General features: G+C 42.0%; 1 protein-coding gene across 3 annotated transcripts in view; it reads left to right on the top strand.

Moving 5' to 3' along the window:
- DOK6 (docking protein 6) overlaps window positions 1-23,271 on the top strand; it is a 407,473-nt gene that overhangs the window by 379,627 nt on the left and 4,575 nt on the right. The window contains exon 8 of one of the 3 annotated variants that reach the window (XM_067014381.1): window positions 15,169-16,969. The exons of 1 other annotated variant lie outside the window; for it this stretch is intronic. In XM_067014381.1, coding sequence (XP_066870482.1) covers window positions 15,169-15,218 — 50 coding nt within the window. In that variant the 3' untranslated portion in view covers window positions 15,219-16,969. Of the gene's footprint in view, window positions 1-2,425; window positions 4,440-15,168; window positions 16,970-23,271 lie in introns of those variants that run through there. One more of the 3 variants, XM_067014382.1, reaches the window with a different exon arrangement.

Raw genomic sequence — 23,271 nt, 5'->3', positions numbered from 1 at the left:
CATGCAAAATAGGCAGTGCCATAATTTTGACTGAACTTGTTTCTACAGTTTAATAATCTTCTTTCAATATTCCAGGAAACCATAACACTGTTAAGATACCTCTCATACACACGGGGAGGAAAAAAGAAGAAACCCAAATAGGCCACAGTATTTTCAAATAGATCTTCTCCCAAACATTCTGACCTAACAGAAAGCACGTATGTGATAACGTTTGAGAACTGTAAATTAACAAGCGACACACATTTTGCTGAAGCTTTGACCAAAGGTTCACAGGCTTAACTGAAACTTCTTAGGGTACAAACATATGAATAAACTCTGAAGAAAAGTCATTAATTCTATCTGTCCTTTCAAACAAGTTTTTCATTTTATTATTAAGGGAAGAGATATCATAATAATTTCACTTACTTATTGTTTGGTTTTTGAAACTGAGTTTATGCTTTGTGTGTGTGTGTACTAAAAAAAAAAGGTGTACTATACTGTTTACTTTTCCTTCAAGATTTCTTGGATGTATTTCAAAGTTTTAGATTGAAATTTGCATTATATCCACTTAAATGTCTTTCTTATCTGGGTTTTTTTTTAGTTCTCTAACCTAGTAAAGCCCTAATAAAAGAGAATTATTTGGGGCTTCCCTGGTGACGCAGTGGTTAAGAATCCGCCTGCTAATGCAGGGGACACGGGTTCGGTCCCTGGTCTCGGAAGATTCCCACATTCCGTGGAACAACTAACTAAGCCCGTGAGCCACAACTACCGAAGCCCGCGCGCTGAGAGCCCTTGCTCCGCAACAAGAGAAGCCACTGCAATGAAGAGTAGCCCCCCGCTCACCGCAACTAGAGAAAGCCCGCACACAACCAAAAAAAAATTTTTTTTAATTTTTAAAAATTACTTGTTCTATTATAATTAGTATAATAAATTATATATTTAATGGTATCCACACAGTTTAGAAAATTAGTTTTATTTTTGTCTTCTTAGATGGTCTTGCCTATAAATTCTTACTGGAAGGCAGCTGAATGAAATTAAAAATTTTCAGAAGCATACTGCTATTTCTATTTGGACTGGTGCTGTATGTTAAATTTTGGCCCGTTCCAACTGTTAATATTGTAAAAGGTCAAATACTCAGTGCAATGCATTTTAGTGTCTGCACTAAATGCCAGATTAATCTCAGTGTAATTAATGAGTTTACCCTATATTTATTAAGCAGGAAAACAGGATTATTTCCCTCAGAACCCATGAACCTAGCAGAATGATAAACATAAATTTTGCAGCTGCTGCCCTGACTAGAAACTAGCTATAGAGCCCCAATACTTTCCTTCTTGGTGAGACCCAGAATTACAGTATAAAATCCCATTTACCAATCACTGTAGTCCCATTATCATCAACCTGAAGGATCAGCATTTTACAAGGCGGGCTAGGTAATTGGAGATTCATACCACTAGGCAGGTTATTATATAACATTATTATGCTAAGTGACAAGGTCATTCAGAAATCGGATTGCATGCATATTGGCCTTGATGCCTCTACAAATTTCTAAAACATAAACACTAGCCATTCAAGTTCACCATAGGTTCAAATGGAAAAGGCAACCAATAGTGGATTCACATCAAGCTTTAGGCAGACCTGGTCAGGAGAAGCTGGCGGGTATGTTACGAGCAGCCTCCATCGTAGTTTCTCATCTTCAAAAAAGTGCCAAAAGCTGCATGGTTTTATCAGCAGTTTACTGACAGTGACCACTGTCACTCCCAATCACAACTGGTGGACATTTAAGGGCATGTAGAAATTACGTGGGCCAGCAGTTTTTAAGGTGTGGTCCCCGAGTCAGCAGGATCAGCATTACCAGGGAACTTGTTAGAAACGCAAATTCCAGACCTACTGAAAATCAGAAATTCTAGGGGTGGAGCCCCGGGAATCCGTGTTTAGGAAACCCTTTGAGTGATTCTGATGAACGCTTTTAAATTCCAAGCAACTCTGCCCCATTTTGTTCCATGTTATGAGTGACAAGACAGTAAAGTCAGAAGGAACCTCAGATCTCCTGACTTCCCTAAGAACATCCTATACCGTTCATACGGATGATTGCATTTTTTTTTAGTGGCAGAGTTGGACTTCATTTGGGGAGTTAAATGGGGGAAGGGGGACTTAGAGCTTTTTTTTTTTTTTAACCTCTTTATTGGAGTATAAGTGCTTTACAATGGTGTGTTAGTTTCTGCTTTACAACAAAATGAATCAGCTGTACGTATACATAGATCCCCGTATCTCCTCCCTCTTGCGTCACCCTCCCTCCCACCCTCCCTATCCCACCCCTCTAGGTGGTCACAAAGCACCGAGCTGACCTCCCTGTGCCATGCGGCTGCTTCCCACTAGCGATCCACCCTGCGTTTGGTAGTGTGCATATGTCCCTGCCCCTCTCTCACTTTGTGTGCTTTGTCATTAGACAGCTGATGTTCCAGAAGCCACGAAGCAGAGCCCAGAGGACACCCAGGGTGCAGTGTGAGGCAGCAAACACACAACCAGGAATTCGGCAATCTGGGTGGTAGACCTCACGGGCACCTGACCGGTCCTAGCAGTGTCGCACCAGCCCCCAGGTTGCTGCTCCGAGTACCAAGTGGGAATCATACCTGCCCTCTTACTTCTCAGTGCCGTTTTCAGAATTAAGTAATTACATGTGAAACTATCCGAAGCCTGAAAGCAACAGATAAACATGTTACTACTTGGAGCCAGCGTGCGGCCCGCGGCCGAGAGGGTGTAACCCGGAAGGGAGGCACCGCCGCAGAGTAGGGGGAGTGCCGGGAGGGACCCCCAGGAGAAGGGAAGGGACAGACCGTGGCCTAGAGCTGGGTGACCTTGAGAAAACCCGTAAAGGACGACGATAAAAATACGCGGGCCGGCCATCAGAAACCAGTACCAACCAGAAAGAGAAGTGAAAGAGGTAGGCTGGATGAGGTGTTCCCGATCACTGAGCTGCAGTTCAACAACAACAAGTGTGTATTTTTAAGGCTACACTGGCCCTGAAGGCGGGGGCGGGGGACAAAATGTGGCGCCGTGGTAAAGGAAGCAAAATCCCTTTGCGGGGACGCGTGGCCGGACGGGGAGGTGAAATGGAGGCGGGGCTGGGTTTTAGTTTCTCTTCTCTAATAATTCTGCAGTCATCGCAGGCAAGTCTGAAAGTCTGACCTCCCGTTAAGAATGCAAGTGGACGTGAGCTGGCCTCCGTGTGGCCGGAACGGAGATGTGATCCGTGCAGATCACAGGCCTGGGGCGGGGGGGGCACCTGGGGAAGCCTAGCTGAGGCGGCAGTAAATAAAAGCACCAGGAGGGAGGGAGGCCACGGTGGCAGGTGAGATCTCAGGCCCCCGGGGGAAAACGACACAGAGAGAAAGCCATGCCTTAGCTTAGGGTTGAAGGAAGATGGAAAGATGAACTTTACTTTTGTTCACCTTCACATTGTCTGGGCTCACGCACTGCAACAAACACGCATTCCTTCTGTGATGGGAAACACGTCAAAGAAAAAAATTGTAATAAAAAACCAATACTATATTATGGAGTTGTGTGCTAAAATTAGCATCAAAGCCGTTAACTGGGGCTAGGAATAAGGTCTGAAGCATCGCAGAGTTCATATGATTAGCGCTGCAGCTCTTTCTATATTAAAACGTAAGAATACAGTTACAGGAATAAGTCATTTAAATAAAAGCAAATCAGCTTGACAGACGACATAAAACTTTGTAATCATCACATTTTAAAATTCTGTATGTATGTATTTTACATTGAACTCCATGAAATTTCTGATTATTTTACAGTTTGTGACCTAAAAACAACTATTATAGGGTTCAATCTTATCCTTCTATTTGGAATAGATAGACGGATTAGAAAGATAGGTAATGTAACTTGAGACTTTTCAAGATTTGGTTAAAATTCTTTTTTGGTTTCATTGTCAGTTTCATTGATTAAATATATTTGCATGAAAAATAATCTCCACAGTTGTCAACTTATACAACTGTACTTTCTATCCTACATTTTATGTCCTCTAGGATTTATGAAAAATGCTAATTTCTATGCAAATGATTATGGTATCCGAAAATGAAACACTGACTTAAGGAGCACGGCCAAATATCTTGATATTAATATCACTTTTAAAAACAGATCAAACATCTTAATTTGTATCCTCCATCTAGTGATAATTTTTAAAACAGAAAACAAGCTCCTGAATCTATCAGAAGGCCCACCGCAATCCCACCGCTCCTAATTTGTGCTGCTGAAGAACCTAATTCCAGAAGCGAAAGGCCTGCGGCATTGCCAGGCCCCTTTCCAATCTGACGTGCGGGACATCGACTGACCGCAGCTGCGCCTATATGTCTCTCTGCCAACAGCACTGACCATTTTCCATCTCCAGTGCAATGTGTTCCTCTTCCAAAAAACACGAGCCGCGCATAATAAAATTGTGGCCACACATATTATAATTAGACCCATTCCCCATGAGCAAATTAATGAATTAACTCCACAGCCTTAAAGCAGATTTGCAGTGAATGGATGATGTTTTGTGACCAGAAAGGTTGGAGCTTTGTTGTTCTGGGGTATCTTTTCCCAGGGCCATAAACATAAACAGCTAATATGTATGGAACATTTATAGGAGTAAGTGCTGTGCAAAGAACTTCACATGTGTTACCCTGTTTAAAATACTTTCTACTTAGCCTAAAACATGAGGTAGATATTATTACACCACCCCCCACCCCACCGCTTGAAAAATGCAAAACCTGGGGTCTTTAAGTGACTTCCAGTTAAGGGCGAACAGGATTTAAATCCAGATCAGTCAACATGCAAATCCTGTACTCGGGGTCCGTTGTGGCTCCGGACGTACAGGCTCAGCGGCCATGGCTCACGGGCCCAGCCGCTCCGCGGCACGTGGGATCTTCCCGGACTGGGGCACGAACCCGCATCCCCTGCATCGGCAGGCGGATTCTCAACCACTGCGCCACCACGGAAGCCCTGGAGGTCAGTTTTGTAGCTGCTGGTTTAGGAACCGTTCCTGACCTTTGAATGCTTTGCCATGAGGACCGGGGAGGGGCAGAGAAGGCCAGGGCCACAGTAGAGGCCCTCAGCAAGAGCTACAGGATCGCATGGCAGCAAAAGTTACAGCTGCATCCACCAGGACACTCCGGAGAAAACCCCAAAGGGAAAACATTCTGCATGCGGCACAGTATTTACGGAGGAGAGGAGGATTCTCAAACGTCCTGTTGCTCATGAGGCAGTCAGTAGACCCACAGCTTTGACAAACACCAAAGGATGTGCAAATTAAACTGTTAAAGTGTTACATTTTAACTGTTGCTGCATAGTAGGTTTTCATTCTTTGAATATGAGCCCAAATCATCTATTTCTTTCTTATTCTTTCATGAAATGCCTTCTACAATTCCATTCAGTGAATGTTTGTCTTGAACTGATCATCGGTGATCACTACTGCTGATCATTTCAGATGTGTTCCATCTCTATTAAGGGAAAAAGCTTCATTTTTCTTCTTAATTAAGAAATAAGAGGGGCTTCCGTGGTGGTGCAGTGGATAGGAATCTGCCTGCCAATGAAGGGGACGCGGGTTCGAGCCCTGGTCCGGGAAGATCCCACATGCCGCAGAGCAACTAAGCCCGTGCGCCACAACTACCGAGCCTGCACTCTAGAGCCCACGAGCCACAACTACTGAAGCCCCCGCACCTAGAGCCCATGCTCCGCAACAAGAGAAGCCACAGCAATGAGAAGCCCACGCACCGCAATGAAGAGTAGCCCCCGCTCACAGAAAGCCCGCGTGCAGCAACAAAGACCCAACGCAGCCAAAAATAAATAAATAAATAAGTTTTTTTGAAAAGAAATAAGACAATAACAAAAATGGTCCTTAAGGGTCTTTGGCCCTAAAATCAATCACTCCAGAATTTACTGATGCTGTCATAACCAAATACCGTAAACTGAGTGGCTTAAACAAGAGAAATTTATTTTCTCACACTTCTGGAGGCTGGAAGTCCAAGGTCAGGGCGTCAGTATGGTCAGATATTGGGGAGAGTTTTCTTCCTGGCTTGCAAATGGCTGCCCTCTTGCTGTGAGCTCACATACCTTTCCTCAGTGAGTGTGGAAAGAGAGAGAGCTCTCTCTTCTCCTTCTTATAAAGTCACCAATGCTCACTGATTAGGACCTCACCCTTATGACCTCATTTAACGTAGTTACATCCTAAAAGCCTTATCTCCAAGTCAGTCACACTGAGGAGTAGAGCTTCCACAAGTGAATCGGGGGGGGGGGGGGGGGGAGGACACAGTTCAGTCCACAGCAGTCCTGCAACCGTTGGGTTCAGTCCAGGATCCCAACCATCACAGGCTAGATGCACCATGAGAATCTCGCCTCTGGTCCACACCAATGTCAGCATCTCAGGGCAACTGAGTGGGTACCCTCACCTCAATTATGAGTTCTAAATCCACACCAAAGCAAGAGCATATTTAAGCTAAGAAAGGCTGCCAAAATCAGAATTCTGAGGTTTGGAGTTTTTTAGAGAACTGAGAACTCAGAAAGAGTCCCTGGGATCCAAACCCAAACACCATATACAGCCCTCCCCCACAAATACCTACCAAAGACCCCCCTTCAAGTGGAGAACCAATGAACTATGAGGGCCTTGGAGCCTCCTGAATGCTGAAACGCCGTCACAGTATGGAGCATTTCCAGCCTGTGAACTGGCCGTTTTTGCAGCTACGGCTTTCCCAGACCCTCTGTAGTTTGTGGGGCCACTTCCAACAGAGTTCCCTGTACCCCAGGGCATCTCAAGCAGGAGGGATGTGCTCCAAGACCAGAACTTAGTTACAGAGGACACCCCGGTGCACACATCCATCCATCAGGGCACAGGCAGAGAAGCAGACGCACTTGGAGAGACACATGGAGACAATGCAAGGCATCGGCTTATGTACTTTTGGGGGCTCACTGGACAAGTTCAAGATCACAGGCGGGGACTCCAGGACAGGACGTGAAGCTGCCATCCACAGGCAACATTGCTCCTTCACCAGGAAATCCTCAGTGCTGCCTTTCACCTGATGGAATCAGCTCCATCCAGATTCTCTGGGATCATCTTCCTACTTCTGGACTCTAACCACACCTACGAAACACCTCAGAGCATCACCTCAGTTAGTGTCTGATTAAAACCGGGTCTGTGGCCCAGCCAGGTTCACACAGGAAAGACCCCCCAGCCTGCAGGCGTCTCCTCTGCCCTATAGAGGGCTGTCGGGCACCACGGTGTAACCCCCAGTGAAATCTGAGTGTACTTTTCTACTGCGAGGGCTTCATGAAACAACGTATGTAAAAAATACTAAACAGAAAAGTTTTCACACATATAAGAGTCTTGGTTTTAGCACTGTTGGTATCAGAGAATGTCTGCCTGTTATTCTAAAAGCAAAAAAAATATATTCTTACAAGTACACAGGGGCATCAGGCAGTACCATCTCACCAGGAATGAACTCTTGCATCTCTGCTACTTTTGCTGACTTCCGTGTGTTTCTTAATTTTAGCCCGTGTCACTCAATCTAATCTGTATCCTTCTCTTAGTCTTAGGAGAATAGCCATCTACTTCAGCATGTATTTTTCTCAATGAGTGAAGAGTATGCAATGAGTGAAGAAAAAAGTCCAGACAAAAATATCACACTGATGCAGATTTCCCTACTGTCTACAGTGTACCTGCTGCCGCCCAAGCCAGCGAGCAGCTCCAGCCTGTGATCCTGGCTGTGAGACCGTGTGAACTGTCCCTTCCCCAGGAGCTCTGCAGCTTGTCCAAGACCAGTTTTCATTCCAGTGCATCCCACATATCCAGAGGCTGAACGGGATTTCAGACAATGATCTTAACCACCAGCTGTGTCCCTACACGCATCCCCGCACTAAGCTCCCAAGTCTCAAGTACCTAGATGGACAAAAATTATTATGTTTTGTAGTTTCTGCCACAAAGGAAAACATATATTTTTTTAAATACAGCATATATACATATATTATTGATATAGAGATATAGATAGATGCAGACTTAATGAATCTATCTAAAGTTTTGATTGTCAGTAGAAAGCAAAAGGCAGAATACATGTGTAATGATGCAAGTCATTGATGAATTTTTCCCAACAGTACACACTTCAACACACACCAAGCAATAAGGAAGCTGCCTCTGTGCATGGATTAGCTCCAGGGGGCACAGGTTAGCACAGACAATGAAGATTAGGAGGGATGTTAAACCTTCGATTTACTGTTTTTATAGCCTATCTCTTTCCGCTTATTTAAAAATACAGCTGCAATATGTAAACACTGCCAGAACCTACTGTTATTAAAGTAAAAAGGCAAACCATTCAGAAGTTTGTAAATATCAGAATAACAATCATCGGCCATTCATTTTCTATACAATCACATTTTTTTTTCCAATAGACTCACATGTCAACCATCCTGTGAAAATTACACAGGATGTGTAATTAGGTTAAAATGCTCGAGAATAGTGAGGCAAGTCGGTAATTGAAAGTTATCAATAAGACAGAGCGTGTCCGATTGTCAACTGGCTTCTCCAACACCCCCCCCCGCACCCCACACCATACCTCCTGTGTAGGCCACGTTTCTCTGCTTTCCATCCCATGTTCTAACAGCAGTAACAGGATATTCTAAAATACACTAAGACTGCATCTTCTCAGTTCAGTTTAACTGTCTGTCACAGGAGACAAAAAGAAACTATCTTAACAAAAGAACTCTGATAAGAGATGATAGTCACCAGTTAATCATCCCCTGAATGTTAACCATCACAGCTTGTAAGCTATTTACCCTATCATCTCTTTATTTTCTATCTTTAAAGTACCCTATTGCGGTATAGCAATCCTCTCTAGAGCAATTTTAAAGGGCAGCAAAATCTTCGAGCACAGTCTTCCGTATTCAGAATTAAAACATGCTTCACTGTTTTTAACAAAGGCTCTAACAGAATGAAAGCTTCATTCTAAAACCGCGGGAATCATTCATCTCCTCTGGGTGGTGTTTGTCCTAAACTAAATGTTTCTTTCTTCCCTGTGACAATCAAATCAACGCTCTGATTTTTTTCTCCATTTTATTTTTATGTTGACAGCATGCTATTGTTAAAAAAAAAATCATCTGAAGAAGAGACTCTCCCCATCAAAACAATAGCAGCAACAAAAATCTATAGGCCTTATAAGAAATAATTTGGATAATTCTCAGGTGACTGGACTGTCTTTACTGGAAATTAATTTTGATTAATAAGTATATCCATCCTATGAATTTGAGTGGTAAGAGAACTGCTTACCTAATTTTCTGTTCTCTAGTAAGAATTCCAGAATGTCTGTATTCATTCTTTCTCACATATCATGGAGTTATTCAGCTCTCTCTATGAAACTGTCCTATTGGTCACTATCATGAAATTATTTCATTAAGATGATGTGTATTTCAGGTAATGAAGAATTTTACTGAAACTTAGCAGAGTCTTACTAAATATTAAGTCATTGTAAAAATCCAACAAAAACTGGAAGTCACTGCCATTATCGTGAGAATCATTAAATATCACTATTTATTAACATTGTCAAGAACTGTGGACAGTCTAAGATTTCACCCCACATGCCAGCTAGCCAGTAAGCCTGCCACAGTTCCGTGGATGCTGGCAGAAGACAAGAGACCCCTGGATCAGAGACTAAGGACCTTTTATTACTCACAGCAATAGCATTGGCCAGAGTATCAGCATTTATGTCGGTTTCCTGAGTCCCATTTCTTACAGGGAGATGAAGAGAGGGTCAGGTGACACCCACACATGAAGCAGGTTGTGTTACAGGAGAGGAACCACGAGCACGGGAACCCCAGTATTTTATAGTGGGCGATTATCCAGCCTGAACTTTGTCCCAGAGGGAGAATTATCCTTACTTCATGGGACATAAGCAAATCTTCCCTCTTCTCCAGAGGGAGACACTTGCTCCATTTTTCAGAAGAAGGCCATCCGTGCCTTTGCTCACAAAACATGCAGAAATGCAAGAGGCTCGTGGAGGATCGTCTACCAACAAACTTTCACCTCCTCATTTTTTCACTAAACTCGCATCTGTTCAGATCTTTAAAACGTTTTAAATTGGTACATTTGTTGGGGTCAGTATGTTATAATGAAGCTAAAAATAATCATTTCCTTATTCTCCTATTTATACCTATAGCATACATTTGACAATCACATTTAGCCTTACATTATTATTAAAATTCTCATTTTAAAAAGGATTGTCATTTCCCCATTAGCCAGGACCAGGCAACATCATTAAATTATTTTGATTCAACAAAATAATTATTGACCGTCAAAGACGTGCGAGGCAATCGATGAGACATCGGTCCTTCTATCTTCTATCTGCACAGAGTGAGCTGCTGCATTCATTTTTCATAGTTTTATTCATTAATATTTAGTGAGTGCCTGCTGTGAGCCTGACATTTTACAAGGCTCCAAAGACAAAGGTAAATAAGCTTCCTTTCCTCAAGTTCAGGGTAAAAGCTCACAGAAGAGACACCACGTTAAGAGATGAGCAAGACGTATACAGGAGGTGCTAAGAAAGTGTAGCAGGGGCTTCCCTGGTGGCGCAGTGGTTAAGAATCCGCCTGCCAATGCAGGCGACAGGGGTTCGAGCCCTGGTCCAGGAAGATCCCACGTGCCACGGAGCAACTAAGCCCGTGCGCCACAACTACCGCACCTGCGCTCTAGAGCCCGCGAGCCACAACTACGGAAGCCCGTGCGCCTAGAGCCCATGTTCCGCAACAAGAGAAGCCACCGCAATGAAAAGCCCGCGCACCGAAACGAAGAGTAGCCCCCGCTCGCCGCAACTAGAGAAAGCCCGTGCGCAGCAACAAAGACCCAACGCAGCCAAAAGTAAATAAAATAAAAATTTTTTTTTAAAGTGCAGCAGACTCAGGATGGGTGAGATGGTGCCAGGCCTCCAAGATGGATTCTTCAAGAAAAACAGGAATTAGCCTGAAAGAGCTGAGCACAAAGGAGTGTGAGGGTGGACATTCCAAGCAGAGAAAGAAGCCCATGCCACGGGTCAGGGAGCCTCTTTAGCTGGGAACTGTGTGTCCTTTAGAAAGAGGCCGTGAAAGCAGACATGGAGGTGGAGGCTGGAAAAAGCTGAAGCTGGAGAAGTGAGCACAGTTCAAATCAGAGTCCTTAGGGGCAGTTTCAATATATTTATACACATATATGTAGGAAAGAGTTTAAGGGTACAATGTGGTTAAAAGGAAGCCCTAGAGGATTTGTCTTGAAACCATATTTGTAAGCAAAGCAATGTTTTTTACATGGATTTTTACTGGAGAGGAGTGGAACTGATGGATTTTGTACATGAGGGTCGAGTAAAGAACCCCCAAATCATACCCTCGTCACCACCATTGAGAACCTTAAGTACTTAAGTACCATGCGGGAGAGTTTGCATTTACCCTGAACAGGTGTGCAGCGGGGTGGACACCACTGGTCTGGAAGCCCAGCTGGCTGGCTACGGCCATAAGCCTGGTGAGAAATTTCGGGCAGAGGTAGGGAGCGTGAAGAAAATAAGCGGATTCAAGAGGTTTTGAAGAGGTAGAACCTGCAGGACTTAGTGGCTGATGGCAGGAGGGGAGATGACAGCAAAGCGTGGAGACCAGGATGGCTCCCAGTTCTCTGACCTGGGCTGGGTTGATGGGTGCCATTCACTGAAATAGAAAGGACCGGAGGACAGGAAACCGGGCAGGGAAGAATGCTGGGTTCAGTGTTGGAATACCACCCGTCAGTAAGGGACAAGTTTTTGTTTTCTGGCCATGCTCTCCTGTTTACTTGAGGAATGCCAAGTTGAAGAGACACAAAGGTTTTCCCCATTTGAAAAGCCTCTCATTCTTTGTCGGTAGGTGATAGAGAGCATGGCAGACAGCAGATCTCCAGCTGCTGGGCTTTCCCAAATGGGAACCCCCAAACAGCTCACCTTTCCCTCCTCCATTTTTAGAAATAAATTCTCTCTTCAATTTATCAGAGCCTAGTTATTTAGTAAATTCAACAATATCCAGAAACCCATTTCAAATAAAAGGGAAGCAAAACGAAGGCATTACTACAACATGTTGGGATCCACTCCCTGCATTGGTTTAATTACACTGTCCCACTTCATCTCCACTGCTCGGGGGGAGTTGCTAGGACGGTTCTCATTTCACAGATAAAGAGGAACCTCAGGCTTCAGCTACGGTCAGGACTCGAGAACTCAAGTCTATCACACCCTGAATTACATTCTTTAACTTTCCTGTGTTCCCCATACAATTTCGCTTCAAAGTTTCTAAAAGGTGTAGTATTTTGCCGTCTTCAGTCTTGTTTCTAAGCCTGCTGAAACCATTTAGATTATCTGTATTATAACTCTGCTCAAGGCTTAAGGCTAGTAAAGTCTGCGAGTCTGGCAGAATCAACAGTTCTCAAGGTCCCATCTCTGGTCTCCCAGGCACTTCTTTCACAACTGAGAGGAATACATTTCTTAACGCAGCTAAACGCCAGTTTTCTTTCTGAGAATTACATTTCTAATCTCCTGACTGAAAGGAAGAGGAGGGCCTATTTGCTCTGGCCGAATTCATATAATACTGGTACCAAATTCTCAGGGCAAGCAAAAATGCTCTCCTTTCTCAGCGCCCTCCTGGTCCTTTCTCTAGAAGTCCGTATTTCTAGCTCCTGACAGATGCCTGTTCTTTGTCTTAGTTGTTGAGAGATTCTTTCATTATCATTTCATTGGATTTATGTTTGGAATGACTTGTCTACACAAAAAAATGTTTTAAGTAAAATACATATGACTGAAGATCAAAAGTTGCAGTCATTAGATGATAGTACTACCAGCCTGAAATATATGTATACGTATGTGTGTGTGTGTACATATGTATGTGTGTATTCATATATATATATATATATATATATATATATATGATATATCCAACCAAAGCACATAGAAAAGGTACTCACATTGGGCAGACCTGTCTTAAGTAAAAATATAATTTCCTTTAAAATTTTTAACAAAAATAGTTTTCTGACCACTTCAAGCCCCCTCACCACATGACCCCTCAGTGAATCAATCCAGGCTGAAACGTTCTCTAACATGTCAATGGTAACTAATAAACACTTTCCTGACAGAGTCACATTAAAATTGAGGCTCCACAGGACTGAATGTTGTCCAGCTTTAGAGGAGTTAAAACTCAGAATTCGATTCTTTTCGACTTGGTGTCAAAAAATGACAAGTGACCCTTTATTTTAACTTCAGCTGCTTTCATACTTAGAAAACTCTCCCAATTCTTTCTAGTTATTTTTCATGCTTATTTTTTCACTTTCTTTTCAAGGTCTTTGTAATTTATTTTTATATATAGTGTAGGAAAGAGTATAAACTAATATGTTTCCTTAAAGAGCTGGCCAAATTTCCCAGTACTAGAAATTTTTAAAATTTGATAGAATTAGAGACTTATGTAGAGGCATAAAGACCCAAGGAAATGTAAAGCTTTTCTGTCTTTGACTTAGTTAATTAGGAAATTTTAATTTTTATATGATTTACCAATTTAAGTCAATGTTATTAATTATGTAAACACAAATGGTTTCCATAAAAAGATTACACTCTACAGCGGTAGTGAAATTGAGTGGATTTAGTAACACTGGCCAACGCACCGTCATGGACATAATCCAGGAAAAATCAGATGGATTATTGATCATAACTTTCTAAGATTTAGCATTTTATTCTATTAAGTGATTGTTAAATATTTTTTAAAATATACGATAGAAACTAACATTTCTGACTTTCACAATTATAAAATCAAAGTAAAACATATAAAGATATACTCTTGGAAAAAACAGTGAATATCCATATTCTCACAGTCCAGTAACATGAAATAAAGTAATTCAGATTATCCTGTGCTCTTCTGAAAATCAATATAACTGTGGGAATTAAAAGAAAAAAAAAGTTATGAGGCCTGCTTGCTCCCTTGCCTCTAAAATACGTTTTGCGCTTCCCCGGTGGCGCAGTGGTTGAGAATCCGCCTGCCGATGCAGGGGACACGGGTTCGTGCCCCGGTCCGGGAGGATCCCACATGCCGCGGAGCGGCTGGGCCCGTGAGCCGTGGCCGCTGAGCCTGTGCGTCCGGAGCCTGTGCTCCGCAACGGGAGAGGCCACAGCAGTGAGAGGCCCGCATACCACCAAAAAAAAATACGTTTTTGTTTGCCAAATCATGCCCTTTTCTCTGTTGTGCTAACTGTGGGGTGGCCTTAACCTTCTGGGGTGAGTGAAGTTTCAAGCCAGCAGCCTGGATTCCAACACTGGTGTCTGTGCACCCAGGAGAGAAAGAGGACTGATCCTATAGGGCTGCCAGGTGGATTAAGTAAATCAACATGAGTGAAACATCTGACACTTCCTGGTACACTGTTAGTGCTCAGAATTAATGACCACTAATATCGTGAGTCAAGCACTCGGACACTTGATGTATGACTGTATCCCACCCGAGGTCACCTGGTGAGGCTAGGACCGGCCTTAGAGCCTGTGCTCTCAACCCTTCCCTGTCCTGGCCTGTTTTCAGTGAAATCATTAAAGGTAACGTGGCATTGTAAAATGGCAATAATTCTACAAACATTTTCTAGCCTTCTGACATTAGTACTTAATATTAAACAATAACTGATGAAAATATATTTCAGTCTCTCACAGAGTAAAAATAAAATAAAGATAACTAATTAAAAATTAAAAGCTAACCAGGGGTTAAAATGATTTTCACTGCTGTCTCTGGGTACAATGGTGATGAAATGCCTAATAAGGATTTCTCAACCTGCCTAGAAAAGTAATTTGGATTTTTTGCAGCAGCTTCTCATAAAACAGAAGAAATGTCCACAGAACAAGTCCTTTGTCCTGTACTCCTTGACTCCATTTTCATGAATCTCAGATCTCCTATTCTCTATTTATCTGGATATTTTCAATATCAATACAGACACTGCAATATCGACTTTCCAGGAAGTGCTACTAACGAGAAACTATCTAGGCTTCAGATTTCCAAGTTCTGAAATTACTGCAGTTTATTGATTGTATAATGAGAACGCAGAATACTGAATTTAACTATAGTAAGAAATATTTGTAGGTCTTTCTCAATGACAATGAATGTCCTCAACTCCTCACCACACCCAACCATTCTGGCCTCATTCTTCTCTAGGTCGGTACCAGCAGTTTCCAACGCTCCCACTGGACCTGGAAGAATGCTGATGAGTTGGAGAAAATCAGGAAGAATTATAAGTAAACCCTAGGAAATGCACATAAAACCAGAGGCTTCTTTTTATCTTTGCACTACCTTCTGTGAGAAATTGTTCTATCTGGGGCTAAATTTAATCTATCAGATGTGTGACTGTGGGAAAAGATTGATTACAGCTCCTCTGTCTTCTCACTGAATGAGCGAGCTTTTGAACTGCAAATCCGATCCAATCACTCATCTTTAAATCATTCAAAAGTTTTCTATCAATCATCCATTAAAAAAATATCCAATTGGCTTCATAAGATATAACAGACTCTCCAGGGTGTGTCCCCTCCCCACGGCCATATCTCATCTGCTACAACTCACCATCTGGAATTTTATCTTTCATTATTAGCATCATGAGGGCCTAATTCCTAATGGTGAGATAGAGTCTGAAAGCCATGACCATTTGGGCACTGTGGTCTTATACTGACTAACAAAATATTTACAAATCTAAGACAAAATTTTGTTAGTGATTATCAGAATGTTTCCCAGATCTCTGAAAAATCAACCGAGTCATTTCTAGAAGGAAAAATTCTAGGTAAAGTTCTACAGAGAATGAGATGAAATCAGATGTGTCGAGTGCTAGGCACACTTTTGGACGCTCAACCTCAAACTCGTTTCAGAGGTCTTCAGACTAAATGCAAGCTTCACCTTGTATCTACTGCAGAATAAAACTGGGCTACACTCTGAAAACCTGACAGTAAATTTTCAATAATTTTGTTAATCTTCCTCATAGTTAGTCTTTTTTGCAAACTTCCTCCTGTGTAAACTTATGTGACATTCCATATTTTTTCTATAACATTTCTGTCGTAACTCAAATCTCTAACTATACATATGTAGGGAAGTCCCAAGCTCTTGGAAAAGTGTTTCTATGCACTTTTAAAATCTGCAGAAGAGAATTATATCAAATAAAAATTTCCATTTTCTCCCTAAGATATCATCTTGAGGACGATCAGCTGGAAAGTATTCTTGTTATTGATTTGCAGGAGATTAATGTGACTTTTCAGTAAACTTGTTAAAATACCTCAGATTATAGTTCTGGAGATCTCAACCTGAACTGGGCACACCCTACTTCATGATCCTGAATAGCTCCTTGATTGCTAAAACTTTCTATAAATAATACAGTCATAAATGGAAACAAAGATGTATCAATATATAACTTATTTTTATTAACATTATATTCAAAATTTTATACCTAAACCCTTGAAAATAGTAATGAAAAATTTATAGCTCAAACACTAAATAAAAAACTGAATTTTTATTTTATGATATTTTCCCATTCCTCAAAAAACTGCATTTTTATATTTTCCCATTCCTCTTGTTGAGCAACACTGATGAATTTTTATTTTATGTATTCTCTACTCAGTTTCAACTTAGATTATCCCATGTTAATATTTACCATTTTAGTAGCTGCCACAGATTGCTTATACCTTCCACAACTATTCAAATGCATTCTGCTAGCAGTGAAGAGTTCAGCTAAGTTTTGTGACGAGAGATCAGTTATAGAAAATTAATATCACAGTTGTAGAAAATACCCCAGTAGGTAATTAAAATACATGAGAAATGAAATGCAAGCAACAGGAAAACATGAATGCTACATCAACCAGAATAATAGACAGAAGACTATTTTTAGTCCAGAGAATTTATGAAATGGGTATTAAAAATGTAATTCTGTATGAATCAAATTAAGCCATCTTTAAAACAAATTAAAGTATTATAAACTATATTGTGTTGGATATTTTTCAGTGTTAGAATGCAGTTGCTAACCCACCAGTCTCTTTATAACTGGAGGCCAGGTACTACATAGAATTAAATAATATGTATTTTCCCATTCAAAAATTTCTTATTTTTAAATATATGAGTAAAGGATATTTAGATGTCCACTTACGAAACAAGCGAAAAAGGTCCATAATTTTAGGGGTGAAAGTGCCATTATTAATAACAATAAATGTATGAATGTATATTAAAGAAAGGAGAATAAGAGGGAAAGGAAAAGGGAAAAGAAAGCTTTTGCAAATTAAAATTAGAGCAGTAAAATCTTTTTTATAATTTAGTAAGCTTGGAAGAGAAGGTTAAGCAAACCTCAAATCTCCCAGAAAATAAAGCAGCGAAAAAGAGAGTGAAAATAAAAAAGATTGGAAAATTATAAGATCAGAACAGCACTGGAACATATAAATAATAGATGGTTAGAGAAAGAGAACAGAAGTGGGAGAAAGAGAGCAGAGAAAAATGGTGGAAGGGAAATAATCAACAAAAATTAGAATAATAATCCAGAAGTATTTCCCAGAAATGAGACACGTTGGTTCCTTGATTGAAAAAAAAAAATCTCATAAAGTATTTGGAAAAATTCTCACACCCTGACACATCATTATGAACCTCATAACAAAGGATCAATGCCAGGCACTATTGCAAACGCTTTGTTTCTACTTCAGTAGCAGGTTGTGAAGATTAAATGAACTAGTGGGCTGTGTGTGTGTAGTGTTCGCACGCTTGTGTGCATATACCACGATACAGCACCCCTGCTCTTAGTATTAATATTGTATTATATAAACACTAATGTAATGCACCATTAGACTGTGCTATTATGAAATAACTCTTAACACATGATCCTATTGGTAGAAACTATTATAATTGCCGTTTTACACTTGAGGAACTCGAAGGACAGAACAGTAAAGGGATAGCGTGGGAACTCAAACCCAAGTCGTCTTCCTTCAGAGCCAGCACAATTAACCATCACACAATACAGGATCCTTAACTTAGGGCATGAACCAAGAGAGATTCCCAATAAATTAAAAAGCTGAAGATAGTAAAAGAAATTTATGAAAATATAAAAAGAACTTAGAAGAAAATATGTTAATAGTCTTGTGATGAAGAAAGACTTATTTCAAGACACAAAATCAGAAACCACCAACACTTGACTACAAAATTTAAATACTTTATGTAGCAAAAGGAAATTAAACAATAAGATGCAATTTTTCATCCTTCAACCTGGCAACATTTTTAATCTAATTAATATCCAAATCATCTAATGTTAAGATTAAAAGTACTCTTATACCCTCCAAGTGGTAATGTAAACTACTGCAATGCAAATTGACAGTTTATATCAGAAACAGTGGCATAAAACAAGCATTAAAATTTTTCTTTTTTTGACAATTTGAAGGATGAAACATTACATGTCCTGTTTAATCATTTTATGTAATCTTAAGCCAAATTACATAATTTCACTAGCAAGTACAAATACCTCCCAGAGAAAAGGTCAAGAAAATAATAATCCCTAACAAAAGAAAAGGTGTCACCTACATTTTCTCAGATTAATGTCTCCTGATTAATTTTACTTATTATAAAATGGACTATGGACTGAACTGTGTCCCCCAAAGTTCATAGGCTGGAGCCCTAACTCCAAATATGACCGTATTGGAAATAGGGCCTTTAAGGAGGCAATTAAGGTTAAACAATATCATATGGGTTGGAGAGAGATCTAACAGAATTAGTGTCCTTATAAGAGGAAGAGACCCCAGGAAAGTGCACACAGAGAAAAGCACCAGTGAGGACCCCCTGCCAGCCCAGGAGAGGGTCCTCACCAGGAACCAACCCTGCCAGCACCTTGATCTCAGACTGGCCCCGGGACTAAGAGAAAATACATATATGTTGTTGGAGCCGCCCAGTCTTACGGAACTGATATGAGGAATTTTTAAAATAATATTTCTAATGTAGTTAGCATAGAAATATGTTCTCAATGAACAGTAGTTATTCCATCATGGCTTTTCGTTTCCAAATCACTTTCTGTCTGCATTGAAACCCATGATCTTCATCCCCCGGTGGCTCAGATGCGCTGAACCGAGCCTCAGTTCCCCCCAGCAAATCTATTCGAGGGCCATGGAGCTCCTGGGACCCTGGAGTCCCCACCGGCATTTCTGGAGCACCCGTCTAAGGGAGCACAAAGATCGACCCAAAACATAGTCCGCTTTGAACTCTAATGAGAACCAACTGAGGAAAATTAAAATACAGCCTATAGAAGAACCACTACCTACAGGTCCTGGGCATTTCTAAGCAGGACTAATACATGGTAGGTTTTTACTAAGAGACTGGAGATGGCCCTTGTTGCTTCTACCTCCTGTCTGGTTTCACCTTTCACCCGGCTGCAAGGTAAACATACAAGTTTTAAACATCCCATAAAAACCTGCTGGCCCCAGATTCACTGCAGTGGGAGCCCTGAAGCCCTCTGCTTTGCACGCCAGCTTATTCTTCCATCCCCCCCTCCAGCATCCAGGCCTGATCTGCCGCCTGCCCTCCCCTAACAAGGGGTTTCTAGCCACGGAAATCAGCGTCTCCCCCTGTGTCCGCTGAGACCTGATCGTTGCTCGTGCCCTTATTCCAGGCTGCTCCCTTCCTCAGGAGGCAGCTGTTTTATTGGGGGTTTTTTCCTCCTTTGTTTCGTTTGTTTTGTTTTATTATTTCACGGGACAACACTCTCTCCTCTCCCCCAGATTCTAACAAACTAATAAAACACACAAATTCACGTCAGCACGTAGCATTACTGGGGCATCGCCTCTTACCAATTAATAGCCACGAGCTTTATGCTTTGGGAGTCTTCCGACTTCCTTCCAAAACAACTTCCTTTACATTTTATGTAAAGAATAGAATCGGTGTTAGTAAGTATGGAAAACTAGAAGCTGGCGGAAAGCGAATGGGCAGTGGTAACTGTGCCAGGCAGCGAAGTACGACTTAATCCCTCGGGAAAGAGGAGATACTCATAAGAGCCTGCCGTTCTCCACTTTTTCCCCTAGGTGTGATGTGAATCTCTGGTCCTGCATTCCGATTTGGTCGTTATTTTCTACTGTATTGTGTTCCACCTAGTTTATTCCTGGTTTGAATCTCTCAGGATGCGGCAGGAAGTTTTCCTTCTATGGCTAGAGTCACTTCACCTTTCCTGTCACGTGGTACTCTTCAGTTTCCAGGAGAAGTCATGTCATTTTGTTAGAATAAACAAACGTCTTAAACGCCTCTGTATCCAGTATATGTCCTTCCTTTCGGAGTGGACCCATGCTTCTCCACCTGGGGCTCACATACTTGCCATGGAGGGAAGGGGGTAGGGGATGGTAGGAAGTGTCATTTCAGAGTATACTTCAAACCACCAGGTAAATACGATATGTTTCTCTCCCAGACTGTCAATGTTACCTGAATATATGGGTAGAAAATATTATTTTCCATTAAAACAAACATGAATATATAATGGAGTAGAAATGAAAATTCAAAAGGACTTTTAAGATAGACTGATAGCTATGAACAAATTTGTTACTTTTAAATTGCAGCATCCCCCAGATGCCCAGAGTCTGTCTTTCAGGGGGATGGTCTGGAGGGGAAAGTTTAGGAAGGATTTAAATAGGGTCTCTGTTGAGTGGAATGAACAGGTCTAGTCCAGCAAGTTTTTAATTTAAGCCACAAAGTTGATTTGTTTTGTTTTGTTTTCATCACCAGTGCCTAAGGGCACAATTCAAATAAATGTTGACAGAATGATTAATTGCTTCTCTCTTTTGTTCTCACACTCATTGTTGCCAAAATCAAACAGCACTTATTAAGCCTTCATATGTTCAGCTCTGATCGAGGTATGTTATTTTTGTGATAAGCAGAAACAGCATCATTTGTGAACTGTCCGTAAAGAAATGGTTGAGATAAGAAAAAAACATCATATAATCTTCAGTTAGACTAGAAATTGTCTGTAGAGGAGAAGAAGAAATCTTAAAGATGACCTTGAAGAAAAATGATATTGCAAGCCTGTCACAGTGAGAACAGTGTACTGCGAGGGTGGACCAAGTATAGACACTGAACAAGAAAATGGACAAGAGCGAGGACACACTCAGCATAGAAAGGAGGGGTAAAAACTAACATTTATTAGGTACCTACCATCCCAGGTGTCTTCCTGTATGTTGTTTTCTGTAACGCTCAGAATACCTGAGGAAAGTATGTTCTTTCCGTGCAAGAACAAGAGGCTCAGAAAGGGACGGTAGAGTTGGATGTTGGACTCAGCAATTTCAGAGTCCGTGGTGGTGGTGTCTACACACTCCGTGGAGCAGAGGTCACTGGTGATTGTTGAACTGAAGTGTACAGTTCCGTAACCAGCTCTTCTAAGCTCCGCTGGCGTCCTGCTCTGATTCCATACAGCACTGGCTGTGCGGACCCTTCATTTGATGTTTACTGTTATCTATCCTTGTCTGATGATCGTTCCCAAAGCAGCTTGTGAACTCTGGAAACTCAGGAACCATGGCTTCCATTACTTTGTCTTCCCTGTGGAGTCCTGAACGAGTTTAGTAGATGCTTGGCAAATTTTAGTTGCATGATTGAAGTTTTATCCCCAAGATTCTAGATTCTGTGTGCACAGGCAAAGACTCTTCTGTATTCACGACTTAAACCTTAGCCTTTAGACCACAAGTAATGTGAATTAAAAGTGTGCTCTCGCATTGCTCTCTTTCAGATATTTCTAACATTTCTTAAAATAACAGGATAAAACCAAGCCAGGAACATGGTCTTAATATTAGGATTTCCAACTGGTTTGTGCTCATGAACGCCAGTCTCTCCTCTTACGGAAACTGAACTATCACCCAGCAAGTCAATGGTGAGAAAAGGAGGCAAACTGTTAAAATTTTAAGTGATGTTCCCCATATCGGATTAGAGTATCACAACCTCGTCCTATAAGCATCATGTCAAAAGGCCACCTCCTTAGGGAAGCCTTCACAGACTGCCCCCCTATGGATGGCCGTGCTGGATAGAGTCCCTCATGGCCTCTGTCTCTTGCTGTGGGGATGCATTTAACATGTATGAATTTAATTGATACACATTGATTTAATACTCAAAAGCACCATATTATACCATTTTTGTCATCCTGAATGTGCAGATAAAGAAACTGCGAAACCCAGAGACCAAGTCTCTCAAGATCAGTTACAACGAGTTAGTCGCAGGGGCAGCACGTGTGCCCGGATATCTCCTAAGTCCCCCAGCTGATCTCGCCTCTAACGGCCAAACCCTCCTGCCTACCCCCAGCTTCATCTTCCTCATTGCCTCCTCAGGGTCCTACAGCAAAGAGAAGACACACTTAGCTGAGATTTTTTTTTTTTTTTGCGGTACACGGGCCTCTCACTGTTATGGCCTCTCCCGTTGCGGAGCAGAGGCTCCGGACGCGCAGGCTCAGCGGCCACGGCTCACGGGCCCAGCCGCTCCGCGGCACGTGGGATCCTCCCGGACCGGGGCACGAACCCGCGTCCCCTGCATCGGCAGGCGGACTCTCAACCACTGCGCCACCAGGGAAGCCCTCTTAGCTGAGATTTTATGAGAATTTGATGATGGAATTCGATTGGACCCTTGAATCAGCTGTCGGTCCAATTACTGAACCAGTAAGGAGATGTGAGAGACGGCAACGGCAAGGCTGCCCCCCTCAGGCCTGAAGGAGCACAGAAAGGCGTTGCGGTTTCAGGACCCTGGGAGAGGGAGGGAAGGGAGCAGAAAGGTCTGGAAACTCAGAAGCAGGAGGCTGGGTGGCCGAAGCACAGGAGCAGACAGGACAGCCTTAGTAGGAAATGCCCAGGCCCCTCCTCCCTGACCTACTGCTGAGTCTTAATGAGAGAACCAGGCCAACAACGAAACTAAAATGATTTTTATCTCGAAAGCAAGATTTTGCTCTGACGACTTTTTAACATTAAGAGGTTCTACCACTTGAATTACCTTTTTATTGCCCAATGCAGTTGCATTTCCTCCCTGGAACCCAAGCCTCAGACTCCACACCGATAGATTCCCAGTCACCAAACACACCTGATGATGAAACTGGCTTTTAGTGCATGACCTGGCGAACGCCAGCCCCACCTGCGGAGCCTGATGAGATGTTTGACGTTTCTGTGTTAACAGATCGTCTTCCCTGGATTCCTCGCCATAGAGATGAGAAAAAATATAAACCAAACTCAATACATCTCTTGCTTTGAGTGGAATAGAAGCTCTGAGAGGGCAGAGCACACTGTATCTGTTTTTCTTCTCTCC

Source organism: Kogia breviceps, chromosome 15 (assembly GCF_026419965.1).
Source record: "Kogia breviceps isolate mKogBre1 chromosome 15, mKogBre1 haplotype 1, whole genome shotgun sequence".
Classification (NCBI taxonomy): domain Eukaryota; kingdom Metazoa; phylum Chordata; class Mammalia; order Artiodactyla; family Physeteridae; genus Kogia; species Kogia breviceps.
This window is presented reverse-complemented; position numbering and strand designations above follow the sequence as displayed.